At 44.2% G+C, this 23,870-nt stretch overlaps 2 protein-coding genes across 6 annotated transcripts; both read right to left on the reverse strand.

The window, feature by feature from the left end:
• Nucleotides 1–65: 65 nt before the first annotated feature.
• On the reverse strand, nt 66–3,547 carry LOC109645736 (uncharacterized). Its single transcript, XM_020111371.2, has 5 exons — nt 3,310–3,547; nt 2,740–3,033; nt 1,866–2,123; nt 1,626–1,768; nt 66–1,099 (listed from the first exon to the last, which is right to left on the reverse strand). Exons 1-5 carry the CDS (start codon nt 3,341–3,343, stop codon nt 800–802), a joined length of 1,029 nt encoding a protein of 342 aa, XP_019966930.2. The 5' UTR covers nt 3,344–3,547; the 3' UTR covers nt 66–799.
• A 45-nt stretch (nt 3,548–3,592) lies between these two features.
• Nucleotides 3,593–23,287, reverse strand: kcnj10a (potassium inwardly rectifying channel subfamily J member 10a). Of its 5 annotated transcripts, XM_069518270.1 has the most exons (7): nt 23,185–23,255; nt 15,433–15,548; nt 10,331–10,723; nt 9,614–9,825; nt 9,231–9,362; nt 8,699–8,876; nt 3,593–5,252 (listed from the first exon to the last, which is right to left on the reverse strand). In XM_069518270.1, the coding sequence occupies exons 3-7, from the start codon at nt 10,713–10,715 to the stop codon at nt 4,843–4,845; spliced, it is 1,317 nt and encodes a 438-aa protein (XP_069374371.1). In that variant the 5' UTR covers nt 10,716–10,723; nt 15,433–15,548; nt 23,185–23,255; the 3' UTR covers nt 3,593–4,842. The 5 variants fall into 5 exon arrangements, with proteins under 5 accessions (XP_069374371.1, XP_069374373.1, XP_069374372.1 ...); XM_069518272.1 differs by lacking the exon at nt 15,433–15,548 and having other exon boundaries at nt 23,185–23,287; XM_069518271.1 differs by lacking the exon at nt 23,185–23,255 and having other exon boundaries at nt 15,433–15,564.
• Between the last annotated feature and the right edge of the window lie 583 nt (nt 23,288–23,870).

A 23,870-nucleotide genomic window follows, 5' to 3' on the forward strand; every position in this document is an offset into this window, starting at 1 on the left:
TATTCTTGGTTTGTGTGTGTGCAGTAGATCTGATGCACATTCAACGACACAGTGTCCCACGTTGCTAAGGAGTGATACAGGATGTACTTTATTCATATCAGTAAGAATTATGTAGGAACGGTTCATGTATACTCTCCAGTACATGGTGGATACAGGTTCAATGTAAATTCACAGAGAAACTCCTGCTTGAACACTTTGGCTTCATATTCATACGACAGGAAGTGGAGATGTTGATTTCAGCTTTTCATGAGAAATACGATATGTAAATATATTTAACATGGGAAGAGCTGCTCTTATTTATAACTAACCACAAAACAACACCACTTTTTTCTTGATGTATTTTTACATCTTCCGAGATGTAACAGAAATCTATGAAAGTCTTTTTTCTTCTTTGACTGAGATCTGTCACATTTGATTCATTAATCTAGTATTTCTATTTAACATGAGGTTAAACATGCATCTCTGGTGTTTCAATGCTGCCAACAGTAGAATGATGAATGAACGAACGTCCAAACATTACTCAAGGCATCTAAACTTACTTTTCATCCTGCACATCAACAACCTTTAGAATTCTTTCTCACTTTCATAACATGGACTCATATTTATCCCATGAGACAGAAGTCCGTTCAGTTCATTGATCGTTATCACAGAAATTCCAGTAGTTTTCAGGCTCATCTGGATTTTTTCTCTCGGACTGGAGTGAGAAACAGGAAGTACATGAATAAAGTTGTGATTTCCAGTTTAAAGAAAGTGAATATTTTGCATGAATGTCCCATCTGGACAGCCCCGTCCGATGGTGTCATGTGACCTGTTGGTGCTGCTGTGACTTCAGAGTTTTGGGCTTTTGCAACACACTGTACACGGTGTTAACTTCTGAGTGTGAAGCCTCTCCCAGCGTGTCACTCTCAACAGGGGGAGGAGTCACATTTGCTGCCTGCACCACGCTGTAGACAGTCTGCACTTCCTGACTTGGCGAGGACCCCAGCTCCTCAACCAGCTGTGCGGCGTCCACGTTTTCATAAGCGGCCTCAGACGGACTGGAGGAAGAGGTAGAGACTCTGGGCTCAGGCTGTGGCTGTTCCTCAACCAACGTCTGTCTCTGGAAATAAGAAATACAGTTTTTAAGTGACATGGTCCGTCACGTGAAACGCCATCTCAAGCCCTTCAAGTGAAACTGAATGTGTTTCTTGACTGTAAACTAAATGATATGACTTCTTGTACTGAGACATATTAATGCTGTATGTTTATATTTAAACACCTCTCGACTACCCACCCTCTCCTGCCCCCTGGCTGTGGGCTGTCTCACTCACACACAGTTTGGATCCCTGGCTATACGACCATCTGGGCCGGCGGTTTGAACGAGGACGACCATGTTTTTTTTATACAGTAGTCCAAACTGGACAAACTAAACCTTTTGAGTTTCTATGACAGCTGGAGCTACCACAGGTTCTCACTTCACCACTAGATGTCACTAGAGTCTACACACCGGACCTGTTAGTGAAACTGCTAGATTTAGATTAAAGCATTAGATTTAGAGCTTTGATTCAAAACGCACTCCCCTAACCCTAACCCTCACCATTCACACTGTTAAGAGACAAGTATTAACAAAGGTTTGTGCAGCCTACCTGTTGGTCATTAGAATGTGAAAAGAGCCTCAGAACAAAGAAAGCAATTGATGCGATGAGAGACACACACACTGCAGCAACTGCTACTATTGTGAGTAAAGGTTGTGATGCCTCTCCGAGTTCAGGATCAACTTTACTGAAGCCTGGAAAGACACAACACACATCATGAGACATGGACAGCAACAAGACATCTATCCAGATCGATTCATACGAGAAAGAGTTCAAATGATCAACACTTACACGTTGTTGACATGTTTGCAGACACATTATTTGCGCTAACTTGATTGTTGCCGCTGCAGACGACGGTCCAGTTGTCGGCGGCCATGATGGCGATGTTGACCTTTTGGTTCAAACTCTGAGACACTCGACAGCGGTCCTCACCGCAGACGGCCCACACCCATTCGTCCTGGACGGAGCAGTTGACCGCGATGCTGCAGAGTCCAGCAGAAAGGTTGGAGAGCAGGACGGACATTTGGATGACAGGCCTGGGGACACTGTCTGCAAACGGCCGAGCAGATAAGTGAAGTCGTTCATTCACTCCAGAGTGAGTTCAACATTTGGTTGTGCTGTCCGAATGTCTAGTGAGAACTACTGTGCAGAAACGTGCTCGTCAATGAATGTTCTTGTTTATATCCCACAATCCATCATGGGAAGTACAAACTATCACCAGACCAATGTAAATAAAGACAAAACAGAACAGCTGTTTTAGTCTCTTGATGCAATCCAAGACGTATATGATGATTGACTGAGCTTCAAATTCAAAGTATAGTTTTCTTCTGTCACATTATATGTTCAGTTATAAGTATTATATACTCCCATTGGGAATCTTCTGAGGTAATATGTAGAAAAGGTAAAAGAAGAACCATGAAGAAAATCCTATTCTTGCTCAGTTCCTCATTTTTATTTAATTATTTTAATGACTCTGTCACGTTCCCGTTCATGTCGTTCTATTTCCACCCGGTTTTAGTCTGTGTTTATTTTCGTATCTATTCCGTCGTCCTCTGAGAAGTTGATGGTTAAATTAAGCCTCATGTTTTATCACATGTCAGAGTGAAAGTAAATGTTAAGATGAAACGTCTGTGTGAACACATAAATGACAGAGAAACAAACCCACCTTGAACGATGACTCTGTGTATCTCAGAGCGGGACTTATACCCAGAGTCGAAATATTTGAAATGATAGTCACCGGCGTCCTTGTCCGTCAGCTCTTTAATGCACAAGGTCAAATTCGAGGGATTGAATTCCATTTTCTTTGCATATTTGGGATTACTAACTTCTTTAGAGGCAATGAGATTTCCACCAAAGTTCCACAAAGCACTCGTGTGCGGTGGTGGTTTTGTAACATTGAGACATATTGAGCTGTTTGTCATCTTATAATGTGTCAGTACTTCGTCCTCTGCCGTGATTCCTGAGGAGAAAAAAAAAAGTAAAATTAAATAAATAGAACTTCACATAAGTTAGGGAAATGTGCAAAGACATGAAAAACATTTGCAGTAGCATTGATGTATGAAGAAGGCACACGTCCACGTGAAGGCACAAAATTGAGATGTTAAACCTGAGAACAACTTTAACTCAAAACCTGCTGCATATGGAAAACAACACCTCGCTGCTTTTAAATGAGTTTCACTCAGATGAACTTACTGAAACATTTAACTGCACACAATTCAAGTTTCATTCATTTTACCTGCAAGAATCCAACAGCTGAGAAGAAGAAACATTTTCAATCCTCAAACGCGGTCGGGACGAAGCTGAGTTTGAAAAGCGTTAGATGGGAAACACAGTGAGTGCTGGTGCAGCAGCAGAGCAGCAGAGCAGCAGAGCAGCTGTCACACGGTCAGGAAGTGGTAGAAGTTGCAGCTGTGACTTCAATTCATTTGAATACAACCCACAGTCAAATAAAAGCGCCAGGAGAAAAGAATAAAATGCCCCAAAATTCAAAAGAAAAATGTAAATTCAAACTTTCAATCTTTCTTCTCACATGCAGACATTGCAAATAACATTTTATTAAAGAAGGCACTTAAACGTACATTAGCAGTCGGACCAAGAGCTTCCAGTATTCAGAGGGAGACATACACAGTATAAACAAGCACCGCCACCAGTGATGCTGAACCTTTATCACCAGGCTTGTATGGAACAGCAGAGGATTGGAAATTAAAACAGATGATGACACTTTTAAATTTAGTGCTTTGTATTTTTTTTTCCATGAACATCAGGTGATATTATGATCTTGACTTAAAATAGAATAAAAAAAGGATTCGCCCCAAAGTCTAAAGGTTTGTTGTGTGGGTGGGGTATTTTTTTCACATCCAGTACAGACGTACGTTTAAATTCAAACAGTTCACGTAAAGGTTCATACAAAGAGTATTATCACGCTCACGAAGCATGAACACACACTCACACCTCCCCAAACATAACCACACACTTAATGATTCAATACAGTGCATTACAAAGTTAGTACAGTTACTCATCTTGTGTAAAATGCCACTTTCCCTTCAAGTTAAAGTGCTTTTAGTAATATTACTAAACATATATACCCCAATGAACGAGGACGTTCATGTCAGAGAGCACAGTATATTCAGGTGTAACTTGTAATAGTGTTAGAAACGACTACGTACGTAAAGTATGATACATTCCTTTAAAATCTGACGTTATAAAAATAATACAGTTCCAGTATTTTCTCCACCTTTTGCAGGTTTTTAATTAATAAAAAAAAAACAGTACTGTGATTCAGTGAAGGGACGTTCAACTTCATCTCATCGTGTCAGTTTATATCAGCTTCTATCAGTTCTTTAAGGGTCATTTTCTCAAAACTGGTTAAAACATCTTTAAGTGTGAGGAGACTTTTAAATATATTTCCAATAAAAAGCAACTTTTTCTATTTTCTGAATCAAGTCAAATTTCCAAGGAGTTAACGTTTGTGTTCTTTATTTCTTTTTCATTTATGTAGAAAATTGTTTTAAACAGGTTTCCTGGCCTGAGGGAGATTTTGCAGAGTTTCCCAAAGTTGTGTTGATGTTGTGTTGCACAATTGTACATGTGGCTTTTGTAAAGTAGGTTTCAGTCATCTTCAGTTTCTTCTCTGCAAACTTGTGGCCCAGGTGTTTGACTTCCTGTCGCATGTCCCATGATATGCGTAGGCAGAATGCGACTTCTTCTGAAGCTTGGTTGTGTTTTTCTGTCCTTTCATCTCAGTTTCATATCAATTTTTTCCGTAACCTCAGACATTGCTAATGCGCACGCTCAGTGGGCTGCTATCTCTGAGGCGCCCCCTTTCTCGCCCCCTCTCCTCCCCCCTGTAGTTCTCCTCCAGTCTCATCTTCTCCACGTCCGTCCCATCCTCCTTGCTGCTGCGATACCGGGACGCCGGGGTCGGCAGGCTCGGCGGCAGGGCCTGCTTGAAGAAGAGCGGGGATTTGGTTTTGGCCACTTTGTCGAAGAAGGCAAAATCAGCCACGTACTTTCCCGAAGGGGACAGGGAGACCACGGGGGGAAACTCGTAGCCCCAGAGGATCTCGTCGGGAAGGTAGGATGTTCGAACCTGGCAGGTGGCGGAGGTCGGCTCAACGGTGGCGCTCAGGATCACCAGCAGCTCAAAGTCAGCCACGTCCGGGTCTGTCCAGCCACCACCTGGAGGAGAGAGGAGACCAAAGGCTTTCAGTTCGTCCTGCGATGGTTTTAAAACTGTTGAGTATTAAAAAACAGATTGCAGAAGCAGGAAACCTGCTTGAGTTCTGATCTTCTCATCTAGATTCATGAATTATTTCCTGGGAAATTGATGAAAATGTCACAAAAGACGCAGTGTTCTTTTTTTTGCCACGCCCCTCCATCAAGTTCCCTGGTACTCCGCCCCTCCCTCTGAAATCTCTCTTACAAACACATGGTGAGGAAACAACGAGGTCACACTTCTTAAGACTGAAGGCAAAGTAAAGTGGAAGTAACCAATTACAGTCATTTAAATCTGGTGTTGCCCTTAATTGCCAATCAAGCGTCAGTGACTAACTGATTGGTCAGTTGCTCACAGGAGACTCAGGAAATCCAAAGTGTTGGATTCTGTTGAGACGGTGGAGGACGACGCAAACTCAAACATGCAGCCTAACGTTTAAAATGAGATATACATGTTCAGATACATTTACAATCATTACCACTTTGCTGGTGTCACTGACAGACTCACTTTGTGTGTGAGAAATATTTTACAAGCTCACAATTCTTCACATCACAGTTTGGAACTCAAACCTGAGGCCCATGAAAATATATATTTAGATATGAATTATGATAATAAATATGAAACAGCTAGTCAACTAACGTCCTGAACTACAACAAAGAAAGTATTTGGTCACTAAATTGATTGTCGATATAAAACAGCGGTATTATCTGTGAGCGGTTTGTTAGATTGTTAGACTTCAGACTGTAGTTAAATCAGATTAACATTTGTTGGAGGGGAAAGACACACACTCATGCACTGAGGCACATGCACATCCTGAGATTTCCAAAACATAAAACTTCCAGACTGACTCCAACACACACACACACACACACACACACACACACACACACACACACACACACACACACACACACACACACACACACACACACACACACACACACACTTCTGATCTCGTTTCTGAAACATCAACACACAAGCAAAGTAAAAGCTGCAGCAGGTTGAAAACATTCCAGCCACGGATGCTTTAAATATTTTGTGTAGTTTTCATGCGTCGACACACAACACCCGTAACACAAAGGACACACAAGAAGACATATGCACTCAAACAAGCGCACACCTGCGTCAACAGGCCTCAGTCAGAACGCAGACTCGGTCATCTGTCTAAACAGTCCTTACCCTAACCCAGACCCAGTACCGCTCCCACCGGGGCAAAAACACCAGGTTTCGCAACCACTTGTGCACAATGTGACACAAACGTGGTTGAGGGATTCTCTGTTTTGGCTCTTTGGGGGTGCAAAGGGCTCCATCTGCATTTATGTCCGAGCAGCATAGCAGCATGGCTCTAGGGGTGGAAATGTCAAGTTAGTTTACAGACGATGAGTCCTGATGACTGCGGCGCTGCTCTGACTCTTCCTCCAGCGCAGCCATCAATTTCAGATTTGTGTCTTTGAGGGAAACATCTAAGCTGTGAGTTGGATTGTCATGAAATCAGGTTGGTTGGTTGGTTTCTCAGCAGGATTACGCAAAAACCCCTAAAAGTATTTCTACAAAACTGCAGACGTATGGGACGAGAGCAAAAGATAAAACCATGAACCCATTTGAATGTAAAGCTTCCTGACACCATGTGGATTAGATACAGAATCAACAGGGACCTGATCTCCTCCCCCGACCTGTTTCTGCCCCAGCTTCAGCTTCATTAGCACAGTATACCTGCTGCGTTAACCAGTGTGACTTCCTGCCTCCGTATTTACGTCTCTGCTTTATATCCTGTTGACATTGATCGGTTTTTTAAACTTCCTGCCCCCAAACATTTGCTCCCTTTTCAACTGACAGGCATCAACCTCGTTTCATGATCCCTCGGCTCTACAGGAAATGCATTTATTAACCGCATTTTTTATAATGTGCAATTTTACCTCCACGATCATGTGAGTGTGTGTGTGTGTGTGTCTGTGTGTGTCTGTGTGTGTGTGTGTTGCAGTACTTTAGAGGAATGAGCTGAGATTCTGGCTCAGTGGGTTTAGACATCTAGAAAATGAATACATGTCTGAGGAGGTCAGGAGGAGAAAGTCAGACATTTGCGTTCACACATGCACCTCTGTGGATTTCGGTGCATGTCTGAAAGCAGCTCTATGGACACACTGTCCTGCCATCCTGATTCTATGCCTCATGGTCACACAATGTCGAGAAGATTCACACTCTGTTGCACTGGAAGCCTGAATCAACTGCTCCTATAGAGCTGTTCCCTGGAGCTTCACGTCCTGAGCACAAAGAGATAAAGCGGAGGTTTGCAGGGGGCTCTAAAGCTCCGTCAGCTGAACCAGTTAGTGCAGAATCATGCTCCAGTGGCAATGAACTCGGGCTTGGGCAGAATTCAGTCACAATAGTGACCTGGCAACAAAAAGTTGCTACTGTCAGTTGGTACTTCCCAGGTAGCACCTTCAAGGCCCAAAGGTCCCTGAATCAGCTGCACCATACTTCACACTTATCCTTATCAGTTCCCCAAATGAATTGAGATGACAAATTCCTGGATCCTGACCCCCTGATCTGGACTCAAACCAAAATTGAATGGCTTCTTCCCGGACCCATTCCTCATTCCGCCAACAAGTTTCCTGGAAATCCATTCAGTGGTTATTGTGTAATCTTGCTTACAGATACACAATCAAAGATACAAACCAACCAACCGACCAACCGACCAACAAACGGACAGGAGTAATAACCTGAAGCTCAAGGTTCACGACAAAGACGCAGATCACAACAGAAAGGGGACTGAAGGGGGAACTGGAGGTTAAAGAGTGTTGACACAAAGCAAACGTGCAAAAAGTAAAGTGATAAAGACATGAAGACAAAGAGGAAATGGAGCGATGATAACAAATGATAAAAAATCGAGTGCGTCAAGTGAGGACAAGGGAGGAAACGAGTAGTGTTGGTTTAAACGACGCATGTGAAGCTTCCAGCGCTGAGAGGTCTGAGCTGCTGTAAGTGGATCTGCTCAGGCTTCGTGTCAGCACCCCAGACTGTACAGCTTTGTGCTCTAATGAGGGGTGTCTCTGGCGTTCTCTCTCACACACATTCCAGCCAGAGAAACCCTCTCCTCCAGGGCCAAACCAGCCCAGCGCTGGGCAGCGAGAGGCAACCAAGCACGCAGCACATGACCGTAAATACCATCACACCTACATACACACACAGCGCATGCTTACATACACTTATTGTCAATTCTTGAGACTCTGAACACGAGGGTGTAGGTGAAGGCAGGGCGGAGTAGAACAGACCAGGGAGAGGGATGGGGTGGGAGGAGGGGAGCAGTTTGCCTTGACTTCTAGGACTTGCATATTGTAGCTTAAAAGAATAAAACAAGCTCCCAGAATGCATTGCACCCACTGACCAAAGGAAGTCCACTCAGATATACCTTTTGCTGCCCAGGCTCTGAGAGGGCTGTTGTCGTCAATGATGTGGTAGAAGGTCAGCGGGATGATGAGGAAGGGGCTGTCGCTGGACGTGTCCACTTGAAAAGGCACATTGCGCTGGTCCAGCCGCACCGTCTCGCCCTCCTTTGTCAGAGACGTCTGAAGCAACTTCCCCGTCACCTGGGAGCCAAGATGGAGTCAGTAAATGTAGCCAAGAGGTAGCAGAAGGCATCCTGTAACCAAAAGGGCCCAGGTTTAAAACCTGAAATGGCCAAAATCTCCATCAGCAGGGATGTGCTCTCGGCCACGCGCTTACTTTTCAGTCTTTAATACGTTTCAGTAAGGCAAGCATGCAAATGATTATCATTCAGTCGTCATCGACAGGAAGTCACGTAAGTTTTAAATCATTGAGTTTAATCAATAAACAACAGGTAACTTTGTGAAGAACAAAAACTCTAGAAAACAATTGAATACGCAAATAATAAAATCTGCGCAGACGATAAATAAATCTCAAAGTTCCTTTCGTCTCATTACCTGGCATCCTAACAGCAGGCTCTTGCGCATGTTGGCCACTCGGATCATGAGGCAGGGACGACCCTCATGATTTGACACAACAGCATGTTGACTGAACTTCACCGTCTCGCCTCTTTTCTTGGGACGAGCCACCTGCAAGTGGAGGGAAAGTTGAATTCTGGGTAAAGATTGATATTTAATGATGTAAACATCAACTGCAAAGTGAAACTGATCAGAATATACTAGCGAGGCTATCACACTGAAGATACGTTAAACAAAGAACATTTAGGTTTTCAGTGAAATAAGTTGATGTGTGCTATCTTACACCCCTAGTGGTCGAGTGTGGTGCAAGACAATAATCTGTCAGTGAATTCCACTTATTCCGATCACATTTTTCTAACTACCTTTGCCAGGAAGGTGCCGGTGATGAAGATCTCCATCACCATGGTGATGACCAGCTGAAAAATGAGCAGGACGATGGCGGCAGGACACTCCTCCGTGATGCACCGGAAACCATAACCTATTGTGGTCTGAGACTCCAGAGAGAAGAGGAAAGCCCCGGTCAGGGTCTTCACCTCCATCACACATGGTGTATGGTTGGAGGGGGGGTCAAACTCTGGAGAGAGGAAGGGAGACAGAAGAGAGGATCATGCATTCGGGGGAAACAACCATTTGAAACATTTTGTCCCTCTCTCTTCTGCCAGGTCTTTCTCGTGTGTCCTTCACTGTCTTATTCACAAAAAACTACTTGTGTGCTTTCTCTGTGAAAAGAGACACAATGAGACATCATTGTTTGAGGAGAACCATCGTTGCCAGACGGGAAATTATGAAGAATCGCACCAGAAGCTTAAAGTTATCGAATTATCGGATCTTGAAGAAACTGTACGTGACCAGATTAGGGATGGGACGCTTACAACTGACGGTTTTGAAGCTGTGTCGAGATTCGATAACCATCGTACATGTGGCGACGCCGAGGGGAACAGAGAGGCGGGGACAGGTTGTACAGATGTTCCACTGACTCATTATAGAGGTTCATGAAGATTCTAAGTGAGATAACGAGCCTTTCATGTCTTTCTTTGATTCTTTCTTTTTTTTTTTCTTCGACAGTCCGTCCCCCTTACCCAGTAGGTCTCCATGCACCATTGCTACCAGGTACCACAGCACTCCAAACAGGAACCAGGTCCCCGCGAAGGTGGCAGAGAAGAGGAAGAACTTGTAGCGCCACTGCATGTCAAGAAAAGTTGTCCAGAGGTCGCGGAGGTACAGTGCCCCTCTCCCGCTTATGTGTTCAATACGCACGTTGCTTCGTCCATCTTTGGAGAGGACACGGCGCCTCCTTCGCAGAGCGCTGGTCCCCCCAGCACCTGTTACCTCTCCGCCTGCCCCAGCTGCTCCGGCCACGCCTGTGGAGCCCAGCAGGGGCTTGGTGATGTCCGTCTGCGTCTGTGAGTGGCAGACTTTCTGGGGGGAGGAGCCCTCTGAGGACGGGGGAGTGGCTGAGGTCATGGCTGGTACTGCAAGGGGTTGGAGACAGAAAGAGGAGACCATTAAAAAAAGAAGATGGACGACATGATGACTTCTTAAAAGTGAAGCCATAGCATCTCAATCACCCCCTGGTGGCTGGCTGCAGTACACGTCATTGAACCTCACTTCCTCCATGTTAGTTGATGGGACACGGACCAAACTAAAAAGTCAAAGCACAGGTCAAGTATGTTTTTCTCAAAGATGGTTTCTATCATTTTAGGTCGTTTTTATTGCACTCATGTTTATGCTTATATAAGTTTGGCTGTAATTTGTAGTTTGATGCTATAAGAACAGGGTGAAAGGTTATGATTGACAGCTGAGACCACCTCGTGACACAGCCCCGTCCCTCTCTCGCTTCTTTGGAAGAATTTTGGCTTCATTTCTAAATTGTGGGAGGAAGTGGAGACGCATCATGAATCTAAATATAAAGACGATGGCGTGCAGGTGAGTTTGGATGAATAGCGGAACAATGTGTGCAAGAGGAAGGAAAAAAGAAATTCCTAATATCACATGAATCAGAAAATGACAGAGTGGAACATGTCATTTCACAACAGGAGATGACGAGGGGGGGATTAGAAGCACATTCTTAGCTGGACCGTGTCCAGGGTGGTCCATTTGAGCCCCTTTCACCTTTCACTGGAGGCAGCTGGCTTTGTCAAAATAAAAGCCCTCTTTCAGCATGAAGGCACAGCTGCTCTTTCACATTAAAAGCGTGATAATGCTGGCCCGGTCGGTTGCACAAGACGGCTACTGAGTCGAGATGAGGAGACACTATTCACTGTTTATTTCTTCAGGGAAGAAAAGGAGTCTTTAAATTTGAATCAAAGATCCAGAGATCTTCCACTGGTGGTCACCCTGCTCCATTTTGCTGACAGCAGTTTTCATACTGTCCCTTTCACGCTGGGTCGTGTTTTTTACTTGAGCACAGACTTCAAGTGTGCAGCATTTGCAGCAGATGTGACACATGGAGAATTGCATTCAGAGGGATGGAATATTTGGGGCGAAGAGGAGAAGGACTCATGTGGCAGTTTCGAGTGATTTTACGCATCATGCATTTCTTATCTCAGCAGGTGGGATCTTCAACAAAATCATTTCAAAGATGCTCCATCAGTCAACACCTCTGTCCTCAGACTGAGGACATGAGAACATGAGAACTTGAACAAACGTCAGTGTGATCTACTCATTTAGAGGATGTGAGGCGTCTTTTTATCAGATCTCTCCAAAAAAACTCCTCACAGACCAGTGGAGTTGTTCATCTGTGTGTCCACATAGTTTTGGCCATATAGTCTGCTCATAATGCATTAAAGTGTGGAGTGAATGCCGGATCCAGAGGACGGTGTCGTGATGAGACAGTGTCAGTGTCTATTTGGGTGTCACCAGTTTATTAAATGAGAGGTCTCCATAGACACCAAGGGGCTGGTGCTGCGGTTTCTCTTTCTCCTCGTCCTTCTTTTTCTCTTCCTCTCTCTTGTCCTCACTCACTGTTTGTTAAATGGACCTTTTGTCTCAATCTGCCTCTGCTTTTCCGCGGCGAATATAACAAAACCGAAAAAACAAGACAGCTGAAACAAAAGACCAAGAACCGAGGCGATGTGATACGCTCTGTCCCTTCCTGTCCTGTGTGACCCTTCCCTCTCCTCTCTCCACGCCGGAGCTCACACTGAGTGGATGAATAGAGATCTGTGTTGATGTCTGTGCTGTGAATACTAAGATGTGGCGGGGAAGAGAGCGGGGGGAGGCGGGGTCAAGAGGAGGCCCATTGATTGGTCCATCTCCAGCTGAACTCTGAACCCTGAGGAGCTCCTACACATACAGTAAACACACACTCGTGTATTACACATGGAGACCTCTTCAGCAGTTACAACACAATACAACTGACTGTCCAGAGGAATGTTTGCAAAGCTCAGACCTTCCACACATCAATCCCCCGCTCACTGCACATATACAGTATATATATATATATATATATATATATATATATATATATATTTATATATATATATATATATTGATTAAGTCCCAGTTTAGGGTGAGGCTGACGTTACTTCATATTCTTCTTATTGTCGACAAATCACATGAAGACGAACACCAACAAATCTCAGAACTTCCAAACTTTGTCTCCTGTCTTCTGTTCTGTTGGCAGAAGACCAGACTGTCTCATTTTGATTTGTCCAACAACATCTGAGTCCTCCTGAATTGGGACGCAGCTACGTCGTCTGGCACCGTGGCAGCTAAATGCACAGTTTGTGTTACGCACGTCTTTGTCGAGCAGTAGTTTGGTGCTGGGCAGGTTTCGTGTACAGAAGCGTTATTTAAAAACTACAGGATATCGATATCAACAGTTCTGAGTGTGTAAGTAAAATGTTAAACTGACCTTTTAGCTTGATACAGTCACATTATACTCTCATAATGATTCATCCGATACGTTCTTAGTGCTTTAAAAGGGGAAAACAAAATATCAATCGTGCAGTCGATCGGTTTTGAAGAATTAGTCAACATTGTGGGGCTCTCGATATCTGAGCCAAACTTCCATTCACCTCACATCGTTTACAGTCTGACGAGTTTCTTTTACCCACACTCGGCTCCTCTCTAGTAACAGCTGTCTGCAGGTGATACATTAAAACGCTGAAGCATTTGGCTCAGTGTGTTTCACCTCTTTTTCTCTCTGACTGTTTACCTGTGGACAAACCACCAGGCTGCCAACAGACTGAGACTAAATCAACATTAGTCGAGCTGAAGCGATAACTGCGAAGTGTGTCCGTCTCTCTGACAGTATTATGGATGGAGTCCCTCTCTTGGACAGTGACCGCTCGCTGAATCAACCACACTCGAGGTTAGGATCTCTTCCTCTCCGTCCCTCTCCTTCCCCGTGTCCCGAGTTCACAAGAATCCTTTGTTTACGAGGAGATGAAAGGGACAAAAGCCACCATTGAAAAATACGACTGGGTGAGCGAGTGAGGGAGAGAGAGAGCAAGTTAGACAGTGAGAGGAGAGCACGACGGAGTGTTGACGTGTGTGTATGTGTGTAGGGTTTGTGTTAGCGTGGTGTGTGTCTGTGACTGTGTTTGATCGTGTGTGAGTATGTGGTGCTTGACGTGGTGAAGGGGCAGAGATGGTGGGGGGGCAGGAGAGAGAGAGAATAATTGGTTTTGAGGGGAGGATTGAGAGTCGGGTGACAGAAGGAGAGAAAGGGGAAGGCTGAGAGGAATGGACGGTGGAGGAGAGAGAGGAAGGGGTTTGGGGAGTGAAGGTGGAGGAAGCAAGCGGGGGACAAAAGACAGTCATTAGTATTCCAGTGGACGGAGTAATCCCTTCCACTTGGCAGTCCAGCGTCCACATCCATAGAGACACCCCGGCAGCCTGTCCACTGCACTGAAAGGCCTCAATAACACACAGCTTCAATGGCTGCGTCCACTGTCCACTGGACCCAAAGGTCTGTCCCCACATCAACACAGCCAGGAGGACATCTGCTCTCTGCCAACACGACGCGATTCAACCACAAAACCTACCGGAGCCAAACTAACAGCCTGCACGCTGCCTCACCACTGAGCCGCCGCCGCTTCCACGTCCCGGCGAATGAGAGTTCATTCAAACGTGATTCTACGTCTTCCCTCATGTTTTACTCTCTTTAAAACTCACTTTCCGCCAGAAGCTTCATCACTTTAGAGGCGTGTCTATCATGTCTTTGATTTGGTTTAATGCAGGGGCCCCGAGGTCCCTGCCGCCCCGGGGGCCCCCCAAAGTCACATCATTCACCTTAATGTGGATTTTACAGCAACAACAGGAAGTGAGAGTGAGCCGTAACTATGGCGATGGGACATTTGTCTCCATGGCTGTGTGCGTCCAGCAGACCGTCCAACAGAACCACTCGCCTCCACTTCCTCGGCCCAGAATTGCTCGTGGAAGACTTACGACATTGACCTAAATGAAACAGCGGAAAGCAGCTGTTGGCCACCGGGCGGTAATTTAAGAGCGACTTTTATCATCTTCATCCGAGTCGGTCGAAGCCAAAGTCTCTAAATCTGTTCTGCGACTGTCGTGGTGCTGATGAGGATTTCTCCAGTTTGTCTTCTCGCTCTGCGGAGTGGACTCGGAGTGCTGCTACAATCAGAGCTGTGTTGTTCAGTGACTTCTCGACCAAACGATCTATTTCCCTGTTTTTTATTCAGATATTTTCGTTGAATCTCTATTTTATCGGGTATTCTCACTTTTTAAAGAGAGAACAGAAGACAGTGAATCACTTCAACACAACAAAGAGTTAATAAGTTAAAGCAACACAAGAGAGAAGAATCATGAAACATCAGAGAACTAAGAAAGTTAAATATATTGCAGGATTTAAAAAGAGCATAAGAACCTGAACGTTCCAGCTGTATGAATAAATAACAGAGGATGGTTTCGCCCTGATAACATTTAACATTCTGTTAGAAATAATATTCATTATAAATATTCATGCATGTGGGATATGGAAAGTTAACTTTGCTCTACATGAAGTAATAAATCCTGACGTGAACACTTGACCTTCACACAAACAGAGAAGTGAGAAGACGACAGAAAGACACATGAGACATTGAATTTGAATGTTTTGTGTTTCTTACCTTTCTGATGAGCGCAACTTTAGTAAATTTCACTGACAAGTTTCTTTTTTTTTTAACGTCTGTCTTGTGCAAAAGATAAAGTTTTGAACTTGTCGAGAACTCACACAGGTTTTACATCACTCCCCGGCGTGACATCACATTGTTTTCTCTCAGTTTGTCGTTCGCAGTCCGTCTACGTTGTCGTCATCCTTTTATTTTTAAAGAAAAAACAAAAACCTCCCTGGAAAACAAAAGAAAAGCATGAACGCCCGTGAGGAGAGGCCTGGATGAGCCAGCGGTCAGTCAGTGTCTCCCAGCACACTGGTACTGGTGGCACTGGTTCTGGCTCGCTGTTACTGGGTCATTATGTAATCAGATGAGCACAGTTTGCACTTCTTCGTCTTGCACGTGAAGCAGAGAGAGGGAGCCCAGTGTGTGTCTGAAGTTAAAGAAGCCTGTGCTGTCCACTCCTCCAGGACCCCCCCTGCATGCCTCTCTTTATAAGCCCACGAGTATTCACCCGGCCGCTGCTCCACGACATTTTTAATTCATTAATTCAACTCTCCTCCCAGCTTCTCCTCCTACCCTCCCTCTCCGTGTCGCTCCCCGACTGTACTCTATAAATGGGCCTCTTTGTTGCGAGGCCTCCTCCGCTGTTTCGGCCTTTGTCAACTTTCTCATGTAAATGTTTGATGGTCATAAGATACAATCCTGGAAGTCGCTGCATAAAACGGAGGTATTTACAAATCAAAGACAGACAGGATAAAAAAACTAAACAAACAACAGCTCTTTTCTTGAGCACTTGGCTTCCTGCGGCGTTGCGTCGGCCATGCAGCGCGCAGTGAATGGATGATGTCGGTGCATCTCTGTGAGGCTGTGCCATGTCCGCCTGCGAGGAGGGGCGCTCGCTGCTTTATCGTACACATGGTCCTGCTGTGAATGGACAAATTAATTCAGTAACAAACATTGCACCAAAACACTGGCGCTTGGTTGTGAGATCAGTGTCACTGCTGATGTAAAGAAAAAAGTGGTGCGACAGCGTGTTTACTCAGTTTCAGAGGTAACCGTCAAATATGATGCAGACTTTAGATCAGCTGCGACAAAGACTCCAGATAAAAATGGACGACGTGTCTCCGCTTCACAAGTCAGTCTCAGCTGTCAATCATGACAATGGACCCTGTTTTCACAGCATCAAATATTTAATTAAAAACAAAATGACCCAGAAGACTTGAACATGAATCGGTGTGAGAAGAACGACCCACGCTGACAGAAACCGTGTTCGAGAAAAATTATTTGGACTTAAGTTTGGTCCATGTCCCATCTCCTAACACGGAGGAGGCAGGATCCAGGACCTATACTGCAGCCAGCCACCAGGGGGCAGGTGTCATGTCGTCTATCTTTGCAGCCAGTTTATACGACACCAATAACATGGTGTCCTATAATGGCTCACGAGGAATCGAACATGTGAGCTGATGATCCCAGTTACAAAAATGTACAGAAAAACAAAATCACCATCGTTGTCGACGCGTCAGGTAAAAAAAAAACAAGTTCACACTTGACGCACAAGCTCCCGGAGGATTATTATGGGAACAGTGTGGTGATGCAACAGCACAATAAACAGTACAACACAGAATGTGGTCCGGCTCCCTGTGGAGCGAATCCACTTCTCTATAGGAGCAGTCTCATAAGAGCGTTCTAAGTTAGAAGGCTTTTGTGTGGGCCCATCATTCAGCGCTTTGTTTTGACAGGAGTTAAATTTACCTCACGTTCTTATGAGAGTCCGTTCTCGCATGAATCTGCAGCGGAGACTCGCCGCACAATAAAGCAGGAGCTGCGCGATATGTGGCCCGGCTGGTTTCACACGCACATCAATCTGTGGGGCCCCTCCAACCTGCCACCCGGTGTTGTTCCCCTTCAATGCCCTCTACCATCCTGCAGTTTTCGGGGCTCCCCTTACCAGGAGCACTGGGGCCCTGCAGCCGTAGGGGACTGGATCACATGTGGGCGTGATGAAGGTCAGGGTCGTCCTCGGCTTCCTGGGTCAGAAAACTCCAAAGTATTTACATCCAAGGGAATTTAACCTGCTGTGTGTTGTACAACAACAGAACTGAGCATGAACTTCTGGAACTCTGGCTTCTTACACCCATCGTTGTGTAAATATGAAAGCACGTCCTTTCACTTCCGGAGTTTGTTTGGGCAGAAAAATCCTCGTGTGCCGATCACGTGGTTTTGTCTGGTTTAATTGTCAACAACTATTCAATGAGTTTCACTCCTGGTCCCAGACGGATGTGGTGACACGTTACCTGAGGTGACACGTTACCTGAGGTGACACGTTACCTGAGGTGACACGTTACCTGAGGTGACACGTTACCTGAGGTGACACGTTACCTGAGGTGACACGTTACCTGAGGTGACCATGATCAGTGTTACCGGTGTCACATCAGATCAAAACAACCCGTGAGCTCAGAGGTTCCTCTGGTCTTATTCTGCTTCTACACGGTGGTTCCACTGTAGATTCTGTCAGTGGATGTGGAACCGACCAGTTACAGACCAGCGTCTTGTACTCCACAGAGTAAATATACTGAGCACGGTAAACTTCCATAGTACAAAGTACTTCCTGAAGGCTGAATATCGCCCCGTGTCATATTTAACGCACCGTGTTGACAGTATCCATGAACGAATGTGACCTCGCTCCACTGACAGACGTTCAGCGAGAGTTTTAGGAAAACTATGTCAAGGAGGTCAGGGAGGGGGAGTCAAGAGAGGGGGGGGGGGAACACAGGAGAGAAAAGAGAAGGCAGGGATACGGGGGGGGTGAGAGAGCATGAAAAAGGAGGGTGGAAGGAAGGAGAGAGAGAAGCAGTCGGAAGTCTCTCCTCCCTTTTTCACCTCCATCTTCCTCCCCCCCCTCTCTTTGTTGATCTGGTTTGTGTTTCCATCACATGTTGCCCCTCCCCTTTTCTTTCTCCTTTGAATCCAGCACACACACACACACACACACACACACACACACACACACACACACACACACACACACACACACACACACACACACACACACACACACACACACACACACACACACCTTAACATCAGTCCCCTGAATATGGCTTTGATGTCTTTCATCAAGATCCATAAATTGTTTCCCTGGGAATTCTGTGAAAAATGTCCTAACATGATCTGGCAACATCACAAACATGTCAGCAACATGTCATGGATTCCTCCCTGAGCTGCACCTCAGGATCCTCGCTGAACAACTGAAATAGTTCAGTTACAGCGATTCGGTCGTGACTTGATTCTGACTCCATCTGCTGGTCACCTGTTCGACTCTTCAGGGTATCAGACAGATCGAGAGTATGTAGATCTGTCTGTGTCTATATGTCTTTCTTTTCTGGTTTTGATGTTTTGCCTCTTTGGTCCAGAGATCTGCTCTGACCCACTGAATCAAAATTCATCAATTTAACTTTATTTTTACTTTCACTTGGTGACTCGACTAAATCAAACACTGAACAACATTAAAAATAGTTTTTGTGCTTCATGTAAATCTCAGTCTGTACAATTTGTGCATATTCACGTATTTCACCGACTGATACGTATTTAAAACCGTTTCATTTTGAAGCTGGAATAAAGCAGATGACGGACTGACCGACTTCATGCACATCACAAAAACACTGAGCTGGGTGTGGATGTGATTGGTAGTAAAGGCCTCTAGAGGTCACTGCTGCTCTTTAAGACACAAGTGATGTGGCTCACTTGAACCTGAAATAACTTTTAACACAAGAAGCAGGAAGTCATGGAGCCAGATGAGGAAACTTCAAGTCTTCTGTTATGAAGAGACCAGGATTATTCTATAGACACCAGCTGGAGATCTACACACATGAAGCAGAGGCTGCTTCAGATCAACAGCTGCTCCTGAAACACGAGATCCCGTCACATCAGGTTTGAGCTCAGGAGAAGATGATGAGAGAGGGAGAAGGAAAAGAGACGCAGAGAAATCTGTCAGAAAGTTCTCAGCTCCGGATTCAAACTTCAATTCTGCAGAAAACGTGTGGCGACACAGAAACAGCAGAAACAGCAGAAACAGCAGAAACAGCAGAAACAGCAGAAACGCCGTCTTGACCTTGAGAAGAAATTAGATTAGAACTATTTACAGAAATCATGCTGCAGCACATTAGATAGATTCCCAATGAGTGTGTGTGTGTGTGTGTGTGTGTGTGTGTGTGTGTGTGTGTGTGGTAACTGTTTCCTCCTGCAGGCCATTTAGTGGTTAATGAGATTATAGTCTATTACAGACGTGGTCCTCTGCACCAAAGAAGCAAAAAGCCGGAGTTCACTGAAGATTCTGAGAAAAGTGCAACTTGACAAAATATCACTCGATAATAATTCAACTACTTTTTGTCTGTTGAGAATTTCGAGGCTTTGCTTTTTTAAAAATCATGTTCTTGCATATTTTGTGACGAGTGAGAACGTTGAAGGCTTTTGATTGTGTTCAGTAGATGATTAAATAAAATAAAGATGAATTGGAAACTAAAGGAATTAAAGTTATACTGACGTTATACTGCGGTTACCTGCTCCCGTCAATTACGCTGATTTCTTGGACGTGTAAGTCGCAGCATATGATTCACATCATTTTCGAAACTCTCCCACTCGACAGGCCCGTGTGCTCTTTAAATGAGCATCTGTATTCAGTTGTATATTCATTTTAATTTTAGATCCGTCACATGAGTGGAATGAGTCAGGAGACGATGGCGACCGGTTTTCTTTTGTTAACACAGGAAACTGTTGAGACTGTTTAATAATCTAATAGAAACACGTGTATCTCATTCCGTTTGCACTCAAAAAAAGATTTGACCAGAACGTACAAATCCACGTCTGCGCTCTCATTGGCTATTGTGGGTTTATGCTCAGATTCTGTCAAACACGGCTCCAGATCCTCTGCTTCATCTCGCAAATCCAGATTCTTTTTTAAATAATGGAATTTAAGTGGAATCACTCAAAGTCTCGACTGAGCTAACACAACTTCCAGAATAATGAATTGGCTGACTGTTTATATCAGCGTTTGTTTTCTACTCAACTTCTATTAAACAAACTAGAAAGAGTTTTATTTTCATAATTCAATATATTATATTTACTTTTCTTTATTTTTTCCTTTGGTTTATAAGAAAGTTTAAGGTTAAACTAAAACATATCTTAACTCATTTATATTTCTTATCGAGGTCTGAAAACTTCATCTTCGGACTCGCTCACATTTAAAAATCAAATCTGAAGTCTGGTTTCATTTTTACTCCCTAATCAAGGAGGATGGAAGCAATGGTGCCGAGGGGGCTGCAGCTCCTCCTACTGGATAGGGGTGTAACTACAACTGGAGAAGATATTTACTTTTCTTTAATTTCATTTTAAAAACACTATTTTGTACAAATGGAGAACGAAGATGATTCAACTTCAGTTCGATTGAACACAATATTATCAAATGAACTCTATCTGCGCCCCCCTCACTGTGATCTCGTCCCTGACATCGAGGTCAATCTCCGATATTCTCTGGGATGATCTGTGTGAGAATAAATTCAGTGTGATCACATGATGGTTTTCACGTGGAGCCACAATGTTCCAGTGATCTTCACAGCTCCGTACGTGTTCCGTCCTGAGCGCTGACATGTTTCACTAACGCTGCGTAAAAATGAAATCACACGTTGATTAACTTCCTCACATCAGAACACTAATCAATGTGAGACTGAGACTCTTCCACACTGACAACACGTAACCTGAGGATCGGGCTCAGTGGAGGTTTCTGAGCATCAGCACAGTCACTGTAGAAACTCCAACCTTTGGCAGCTTGTTTTCCCAGCGTTATCTCTGCGGTGATAAGCCGTCTGCAGGTTATGTAAAACTTTCAGAATATATATTATTCTTTATACATTCTCAGGAGTTCAAATTCCTGGAGTCTGAGTGGAAGGTCACTTCTTTTTTTTTTTACATTTGGGCGTTTATGTAACGGTGGGACAGAGGAATGTGTCCTGACACGAGCTGTAACTCAACAATGGTATTTGGCGTCACCGTGAAAGTACCAACATTTGACCCAGAGCGGATTATCACATCCACGGCTTCTGTTTTACGTAACATGTTGTACTGCAGGGAAGAAAACACAACAGTACTTATATTATATTACAAGTCACATTCTCTCACTCACACACACAAAGCTTCTCGAACCAGACGTTTTCTCGAACACATCATTCAGCCACCGGGGGCGATAACCGATCAAAAACGTCATGATTGACAGCTGAGAGTGACCGGTGATTGGTCGAGCTCGTGAACCGACAGGCCCTGACGCCGGTGGCTCCATCACCACGATCGCTACCGAACAGACTCCGAATTATATAAAAGCACAAGATGTCCAACAGCAGGAAGTGAAGTCGTGTCATGTATTTATTTACAGCCTTTGGACCAGAGGTTCTGGGAATCGAACCACTACGTTTCTTTGCTTTTTCGCCATCGTTGACCTCAGATCAGTTCATGAAGTTTGTTGGAGTCTCACATGACCGAGGACACATCACCACTTTACACACAGCATCAGTCCTGTGATCATCTCGCTCTCTCACTGACAATGATCATGTGATCATCCATCACAGACGTGTGGCCGTGGTTCAGGGAACACGCTCGTGATTTACCTGATCCGCTCACAACTCAGGAACTCAATCCAGATTTGAAAACGTGCAGAAGAATCAGCTGCAGTTAAAATCAGTTTGTACTCAGGACGGTTACATCAGTGACGGTCAGTGTTTCCTTTATGTACTTTTACTGCGCAGGTGTTTCGTCGAAGTCGTACATTTACACAATCCTGCGGCTCAGAGCTTTAACTGCAGTTTCCACAGAGTTCACGGTTCAGCAGCTGATAACACTTTCAATTTCCCTCTCACCAGACTTCAGTTATGATTATAGATCAGAGTTTACTCTTATCTTCTTGGACAAGGACATACTCTACATTTAATATTCTAATGTAATCCCTAGATTTTACTCCTTTGTCTCTGCAGCATCCCGCAGTTTGTAATATTCCTACCTTTTATCATCGATGTTTCTACAGACGATCATCGAATCTCATCCTTTTTTAAATACTGATTCTCCCTTTTTTCTTTCACGTGTGTGAACCAATTAACATATTTTCACAGTCAGTAAATCACTTGAACTGTCCTGAGCACCTCACACCACATTTCAATGATTCGATCAAACAAACTTTATCTGTAAAGCAACGTTCATACAAATCAGATACGATGATGGAAAGTGAAAAGACAGGAGGTTAAAAATCTGATTTAGAGAAACACACATCCGAGCAATAACAGAAGAGACACCACTAAAATAAAGATAGTGGATTTATAATCAACACGAACATTTTGGTTAGAAGATAAACAATCATATATACATATATATACATATATATATCGTCACACCTGATCCTTTTTCTGTGCTCTTGATTTTTGTCAACCTGCTGTTTAAAGGCTCTGAACACACACACATTCAGAAACACAGAACACAGAAACACGTGTGACCAGAAACACACGAACACACACGATGACTCAAGTGATTCGGGTCTTTTAGGTTCACGTGTCAAAACATGAGAAGCAACTGGAATATCCCAACACAGGTGTTCTGCATCGTTCTCAGTGACACACACAGACACCGTGTCCCTCTGAGCTTGTGCAAATATTTTAGACTTTTCATGCAGCAGAACAGACCCCCCCCTCCCCCTCCCCCTCTCTCGGCCTTGACACATTTTCCAGACTCGAACCCGGTCGTCCGTTCTGCCCTCGGTGTCCCATCAACATTCCCAGGCACCACAACAAACATAGTTATTTGTCTTTTGTGACAGAATGTACACGACTGACCTTATTTCCCAAATCCTGAGGCAGGCTGGGTGTTTGAGGGACGATCGACATTCTTCACTGCAGCTGAGCTCAACAGGTGCGACCGCTCACTGATCAGGACAACAGGAAACTCACAATACAGAAAAGAGCACGCACATTAATATACAACGCTAACATTTCACATATTCACATATTCCTTATTCTTCTACTTAGTTACGTGAGAACGAAACAAGAGAAACGTGGAGGAAAAGATTAAATATCACGTATCTGTGATTTATTCCCAACAAAAGCTTTGTATCTTTATTATTTCTACTTATTGTAAATAATATTTCACGCTACACGTTCTCACGCTGCACGTTTTTCTACTTTTCTACAGTTTACATTAGTTTTTATTCCATTCATATGTTTCAGTAATTTTTATTTGTCCTTACAGTAAAGTATTTCATGTACTTATTACTGACTTACTATGTTTGCCTCTTGCTGTTAGTGGAACTAATAAAGGATTACCTTATCTTATCCTTACTATTCTTCCTAATGCTGCTGTGTCACTGTGTCTCATTTCCCAAAATGTGCTGGAATCCAGGGAGAGAGAAGAACAGTTTGAATTTCATGTTCCTGCACCAAGACAAAAAACAATCCAACATCAGAACCAGGGTCATTTCAGGATGAAGGGTCGATGGACGGACCTTTCAGGAGACATGTGACAC

This window comes from Paralichthys olivaceus, chromosome 22 (genome assembly GCF_024713975.1).
Source record: "Paralichthys olivaceus isolate ysfri-2021 chromosome 22, ASM2471397v2, whole genome shotgun sequence".
NCBI classification, from domain to species: domain Eukaryota; kingdom Metazoa; phylum Chordata; class Actinopteri; order Pleuronectiformes; family Paralichthyidae; genus Paralichthys; species Paralichthys olivaceus.

Coding starts and splice junctions, on each gene's coding strand:
- LOC109645736 (XM_020111371.2), bottom strand. CDS start 3,343: ATGTTTCTTCTTCTCAGCTGTTGGATTCTTGCAG. Junction 1,769..1,865: donor TGCAAACATGTCAACAACGT/GTAAGTGTTGAT, acceptor GTGTCTTTCCAG/GCTTCAGTAAAGTTGATCCT. Junction 1,100..1,625: donor CACATTCTAATGACCAACAG/GTAGGCTGCACA, acceptor TCTTATTTCCAG/AGACAGACGTTGGTTGAGGA.
- kcnj10a (XM_069518272.1), bottom strand. CDS start 10,715: ATGACCTCAGCCACTCCCCCGTCCTCAGAGGGCTCCTCCCCCCAGAAA. Junction 9,826..10,330: donor GGTGCATGGAGACCTACTGG/GTAAGGGGGACG, acceptor TCCTCTCTCCAG/AGTTTGACCCCCCCTCCAAC. Junction 8,877..9,230: donor GCCTGCTGTTAGGATGCCAG/GTAATGAGACGA, acceptor CTTGGCTCCCAG/GTGACGGGGAAGTTGCTTCA.